Here is a 7,091-nt window from a genome sequence, read left to right on the forward strand (position 1 = left end):
TCATGCATACTGAGTTTTTTACACTGTTAAAGAGTTGGATTCCCATGCTAAACATGGACAAAGTTTCAAAAATTAAGTTGTAAGTTTGAAGGAGTATTTCTGTTCCAAAAATACTCCTTCCGGTTTGTCACAAGTTTCGGAAAAATTTTTTCGAGTATGGCTCTGTGTGACGTTAGATGGAGTGGAATTTCCTTATATGGGTCCTAAGGGCACTTCTGCCGGAAGAGCGCGCGCTCCCGTGGAGCAGAGGAGAGACATTCACTGATCAGAGCGAGAGCGTCGCGAAAAGTCACAAAAGAAGTGTGTTTTTGGTTGCCAGGGCAAGACAACCCTGCACAGATTGCCAAAAAAAAAAAAACAGCATTAAGAGACTAGTGGATGGAGTTTATTTTTACAGAGCATCAACGGAGTTGTGCAAGTGTTTTTGTTTGTTCCCTGCATTTCGAAGATGCTTGTTTTACAAACAAGGCCCAGTTTGACGCCGGATTTGCACATCGTTTATTTCTTAAGGATAATGCGGTCCCAACGAAAAAGGGTCACGATCGTGTGTTGAAACCGCATGCGGTGAGTAAAACTGCTTCAAATATCTCTGTGTTGTTAACTTAGCTATCGGCGCGTAAGTACATCAAGTAAACAACATGCGATGTTGTCATCAAACTGCACTTTCCACATGTACAGCTTAAAAAAAAAAAAAAGACGACATAAAGTGGAACTTAGTCATTTTCCAAAACCGCTAAACAAATATATACAGTTTCAGTACATACCACATAGAGACGTCGTTGCTGATGCTGCTCTTGTTAAATTTCAGCCTCTGGATCTGATTCTCGATCATAAATATACGCTGAATCTGACTGTTAGCCATGGTTTGTTTTGGATGTTTTTTTCCTCACGGTAATGTCACAGCTTCCAAACTCTCTCAACGCAAAAGCCTACTCGCGCTCGTGATTCTTTAGCTCCGCCCACACGTCACGCCTCCAGTCACTCGTGTTTTTCCGGGAAAAATTGGTACAGTCTTTCTCTTATGAATATAATAAAACTAAAGACTTTTTGGAGTTATGAAGGATGCAGTACTACTCTATAGGTACTCAAGATTAACAGGATATTGAGTGAAAACGAGCATTTCACCCCCCTTTAAAAGTTAATTAATCCAGGTCATGGGAATTTATGCATACTTTAGTATACAGGTGCATCAAAATTGAATATTATGGAAAAGTTCTTTATTTTTTGTAATTTAATTGTATTTATTTATTTTTAATTCTGATTACGACGTTACGACTTACATCATAGGAAAATTACAAATTCAGTATCTCAAAAAATTTTAATATTCCATTTTGAGCTTAATAAGTCTGATTAATTTTAAGTATAAATACTGGGTACCTTTTGGGCGAGTTTAGAACATGAAGTCACAATAATGGGAAAGACTACTGACTTGACAGTTGTCCAGAAGGCGACACCCTCTACAAGGAGGGTAAGCCACAGAAGGACATTGCTGAAAGGGCAGGCAGTTTACAGAGTGCTGTATCAAAATATATTCATAGAAAGTTGACTGGAAGGAAAAAGTGTGTTAGGAAAAAGTCTACAAGCAACAGGAATGACCACAGCCCTGGGAAGATTGTCAGGAAAAGACGATTCAAGAACTTGGGAGAACTTCACAAGGAGTGGACTGAAGCCGGAGTCAGCATCAAGAGTCACCACACTCAGACCTCTTCAGGAAAAGGCCTACAGCTGTCACATTTCTATAATCAAGCCACTAATGACCCAGAAAAAATGTCAGAAGCATTTCACCCGGGGTAAGGAGAAAAATAACAGGACTGTTGCTCAGTGATCCAAAGTCCTGTTTTCAGATTAAAGTAAATTTAGCATTTAATTTGGAAATCAAGATCTGGAGGCCCCACCCAGGTGTTGAGTGCATAATTAAACCTTCTTTGGAGATCTCTGGAGATATTTCTGTTTTGTAAATCTTTTTTGATTGATCTGTGAGAAAGAGTTTACTAATTTTTTGAGATACTGAAATTTTTATTTTCGTAAAATTTCAGTTTATGTTCAATAAATCTAGAATATAAGAAAGTTTGCTTTTTTTAATTAAATTACTAAAAATAAATAACTTTTCCATGATATTCTTATTTTTTTTAGATGTACCTGTACATATTTTTAACTGTTGTATAAAATTAATATTAAAGTGAATAAAAAACAATAGTGTTTAATATTGTATATTTTTAACTAATTATATTGTATTCTTAGTTTCATTTCATTTTAATTGATTTTGTTGTATGTTTTATCTTTTTTTAAATAGGTATTGTTTTTAATAATAAACTTTTTTCATTTTAATATTTAAACTTAAATAATCAAATAATAAATCAAAATGATTAATGTAACGTTGGCAGCTAGCTTAAATAAAATACATTTAAGTTATTTTTATATTATTTCAGATAACATTTAATAAATGTCAAGTAACTTTTTTTATTGTTTTTAATTATAAGCATTTTTGAATGTCTACATAGTTTTTTTTATAATTAATTTATATTTCAGTTTTAGCTGTAATTATTTTAGTACACACGAAAATTAGCTAAAATAAAATGTTTACTTTTTAATTTAATTTAATTTCAGTTAACATTAATTTCAAGTAATGAATTTTTTTTTTTTTTTTTTTGGTTATAGTTTTAGTTAACTATGATAGCTCTGGTTCATGACACCAAATGCATTAACTAATGTTAACAATTTTAAAATCATATTCAGGATACATATTGAAATCTTGGTTACCATGCAAACTGATCTTGTTTTAGGGATTATTAGTTAGTTTTTAACTAGAAAACAAGACAAAGCTACTGATGAGTTGCAGCAGTACTCCAGAAAACAAAACCTTGCATGACTTACATGCACCATAAGCCTCGTCTGGAAACACAACAAGCTCCAAACCACAAGTGCGGTAGTTGAGTGAGAGGCACAGAGCCAGCGCTTTACTGTGAAATTTGTGAGGGGCGAAATGAGTGTGGTCTCCAGGCCGGTATGGCTTTCATGTGCTGATTTTCCTCACAGCTCTCTGCTGTGGTTCATGGCACTTAGATCTCGAGAGCGTCCTGTGTGAATGTGCACAGACACACTGCATGAAGACACACACTAGTCAGGGGACTTGGAAGGGAATACGAAGACGCCTGCCTAAAAAAACAGCAACAAAGGAAACAATTTTACAGTTCACTGTGGAACGGGGAGGGAGAGAGACTGACGTTCCCACAGTAGTTGACATATGATCGAATCCAGCTGACCTGGTCACTCTCACACACACAAACTGCTGTGCACTGAGATTTGATGGTATCAGGTGGTAATGGTACTCTGAAATATATCCTGGTTATGAATTCCATGTACCATAACATTTATATGGAATTAAAAGTTACTTTTTAAAATACCTTAGTAGTACTATGGTGAGTTTTTTAATTCTTTAATTCTTTGTTTAATTCAGGGGGGCGGGACCAAGATATGACTTTGAATTATTGAATTATATTAAGTAATTAAAACTTAATTAAAATGCTATAAACAAACACACACACTCACACACACACACACACACACACACACACAAACAACATTATATCAAGATAATTTAAAGTTTTAATTAAAAGTTTACCAATGCATATCAATTATATTAAAAACAAAAAACCTTAAAGGTTAGTTCACCCAAAAACGAAAATTTTCAATATAATTCGTCTGAAAGAAGAAAGTCATATACACCTTGGATGACTTGAGGGTGAGTAATTTATGGGCTAATTTTCATTTTTGGGTAAACTAACCCTTTAATTAAAATGCTATATATATATATATATATATATATATATATATATATATATATATATATATATATATATATATATAATTTGTCAATTAATTAAAATGTTAAAAACACAAAATATTTAACTTTATCAAAATAATTTAAACAATGAAAATATAATTAAAATAATTTAATTATATTAAAAATAATTCAAACTTAATTAAAATGCTATAAACAAGAGACATATTTCATAAAATCAAACAATTATAACAACAAAAATTCTAGTTATAAACATCTGAATATTTTTTATTAAATTAAAAATAACGTAAATTTAATTAAAATGCAAAAACAAAACAAAAATATTACAATCCAAACTTAATTTTAAATGCTACAAAATAGTATAATTGTACAAAACTATAGAAAATTGAAAAGGAAAAGGAAATGGAAGTCTTTAAAAATGAGTTGGACAGTAGCGGGTTGGTGAGTCGAAAAGGTTGAGAACGGCTGGTTGAAACAAAAACGACCATGGTGGGAGTACCATGTTAATATTTCCAAATACCAAAGTATTCAAAAGTATACCACTATACCAGACTACTTCTGTAAGGTCACTTAGTTCAAAGCAAATGGCACAGTGATGGAAAAACATGGCGATGCTTTGGGACAAATAAAACAGTGTAATGAAATTCATGAGGCTCGTTTGTATCTGCGCACACGCATCTCCATCACTAACAATGTAAATAGTGTACACCACCCTTACGAAAATTAACCATGGTTTTACTACACATAAAACCAAAAAAAACAAAAAAACATGGTTTCTATAGTTAATCCATTGTAACCACAAATGAACCATGGTTTTGCTAAATTAACCATAGTATAACCATGGTATTTGTAGTAAATCTGTGGTTATAAAAATGGTAGTCAAAATGCTAAAAAAAAGCATGGGTTACTACAGTTTTACTATAATAAAACCATGGTTATTTTTCATAAGGGCAAGGCTGATGCGCGTGACCGACGCGAATATTTCTGTTTTTACCTGCCTGGTGAAGAGGATCGCCGCGTCATGGTGATGCTGATGATCGTCATCCAGTGGGTTCTGCTGGTTCTGCCACTTACAGAAGCTCTTGAGCGTCGCGGCGGCGTTTTTGGACACTTCGATCCCCTTTTCGTTCTCAGACAGAATCACGACTTTAACCACAGACAAACGGATGGGATTCTCTATGCTGGCGTGCCCGTAGAGTTTGGACGCGATGGACGCCAGTGTCAACAGGTAATGCTGCAGGTCCTTCCCATATTTCTTCGTCATGGAAGCATCCGCGACCAGCAGCAGCTCCACGTGCCGCGCGCGAGACACAGAGCGTTTGAATCGAGTCAGCGCATCGGGCTTCACAAACTTCGTCCACAATCTGCGTCCGCGCGCATCCTCACGTTTCCGCTTTTTATGACTGCGCGTTTTGCGGTTACGCGTGCCGCAGCTGTGCCGCGCGGGCATCGCTTCGAAACTGAAACTCTCGCGGGTGTAATAGTGGAGAGCGCGCGTCGCGTCGGTGTCCTCGACTATGTGCAGGTCATTTTCGTGCCCTTTCGCCCGAATGAGCGGCGTGATGGTGTATCGCGCGTGGTCGACCGCGAAAAATCCATTAAGTCCGCCGCCACACAGATTGAATACCGCAAGTGACTCTGTGTTTGAATTGACGGTGCCGCGGTAAACGCATTCCCGACGCGGAGGCAGCGCGTCCACGTTCAAACCAAAGTGATGAGACAGTATAGACTCGTCCCGCTCCATATCCAGCTGAAAGCGCTGCTCATCCATGTACAGAAGGTAACCGGCTTTTCCTCCCCCGTGATAAATCCGATCCACAATGCGCACGATGCCCCGGGCAGGTGCGAGCAGAGACGCGTTTGCAGGTGGACGGAACGCGCTGAACGCAAAGGAACCGTCCAGAGCGCAACACAGAAAAACAATCTGCCACATTATTCCATGTAGTTCAGTACGGTGCAGAAAACTTCTGGAAACATTACGATCCGAGATAAAGCTTTAAAATTACTTGCGTGGGGAATTCGAGCCGTACTGATCCACGAGTCCCGGTGCGCATCTCACGAGTCACGGAAATAAACACATGAAGGCTGGATGAGAGAGGAACGAGAACTAAAGTGAACTTGAAGAACAAATCACAAAGTTTCCTCTTAAAAGCACCAGAGAGAGAGAAAGAGAGAGAGAGTCCTGCCCCTTTGCGCTCGCTCTCCACTCCAGACCTCCTCTTCTCATTCTTTCCCTACTCTCTCTCTCTCTCTCTCTCTGTCGTTGTTAGGGGTCAAATGTTTGAAAATGTCCTCACAAACATAGCGAAACAAGTGCTGTGCATTTGAAATGCCCATAAACCAGCTTCAAATCTACTAAAGCCATCACGTCATGAAAACGCACTATTATTTTATATTAACACTGCGTACTGATATGGTTGCATGTGTTATAATTCTGCATGTGTTTATGTGCCTGAATCAATGCAAAGTCAACTAAGGACTGTGTTCCATAATCCTCATGTTGTCTTTGGTTTCCGAGGGACACAAAACTGACTCAAAGTCATGCACAACTTTCCTTAATCTTACAACAGCTGATAATTTAATAACTGGGCGATGTTTAAAATGTCCTGACAGATGTCTACTTTACCATATAATGGAAGTGAATGGGCAGTGGGGGAAAATGCTGTTAAGCTCTATAAAAAGACATAAAGCATCATGAAATCATAGCAGTAGTGTATGTAACTTGTGCATTACAGTATATTTAACGTCTTCTGAAGTCATGTTATGATTTGTGTAAGAAACTGAAATAAACGTAATTCATTATTTACTGAAAAAAAAAAGACATGTGATGTAACTGGCATCAAATCTTGCACAACAAAACTGATTTAATGATTTAAATCAACATAGTGATGACTTATTTTAACCTTACAAGAGCTGTTAATAAACAAACTAGTAATGTTAAAATGTCCTCCATAAAAATGTGGAAAAAAATATTTTCAGGAAACAATGACTTAAATTAGTATCTGTTTGTCATACAAAGCATCACACGACTATAAATATAAAACATGAGTTAAATGCACTCTACTGTTTTGATGCTTTTCTGTCAATTGATCTTAAACAGAATAATCTACTGCCTGACACACATCGCTTGCTATTTGTTACAGATGATAAGATAAATCAGTCTTCAATAATACCTGTCTAATGGGTTTGATGAAATCAGTGAAAATTATCTGAAGACTGAAGGGTTCGGTTGTTATTATCTGTACATACAGTACTGGGTGAATCTCGACAGAACATGAGGTAGAGACCG

General features: G+C 36.7%; 1 protein-coding gene across 1 annotated transcript in view; it reads right to left on the bottom strand.

Annotated features, from left to right (window-relative positions):
• Positions 1–5,985, bottom strand: part of LOC127999682 (A disintegrin and metalloproteinase with thrombospondin motifs 5) — a 31,130-nt gene extending 25,145 nt beyond the window's left edge. Inside the window, exon 1 of the mRNA XM_052592244.1 lies at positions 4,797–5,985. Within this exon, the coding sequence (XP_052448204.1) occupies positions 4,797–5,735 (939 nt within the window). The 5' untranslated portion in view covers positions 5,736–5,985. The remainder of the gene's footprint in view (positions 1–4,796) is intronic.
• Positions 5,986–7,091: the final 1,106 nt, after the last annotated feature.

The sequence above is a fragment of the Carassius gibelio genome, chromosome A1 (assembly GCF_023724105.1).
Source record: "Carassius gibelio isolate Cgi1373 ecotype wild population from Czech Republic chromosome A1, carGib1.2-hapl.c, whole genome shotgun sequence".
Lineage (NCBI taxonomy): Eukaryota > Metazoa > Chordata > Actinopteri > Cypriniformes > Cyprinidae > Carassius > Carassius gibelio.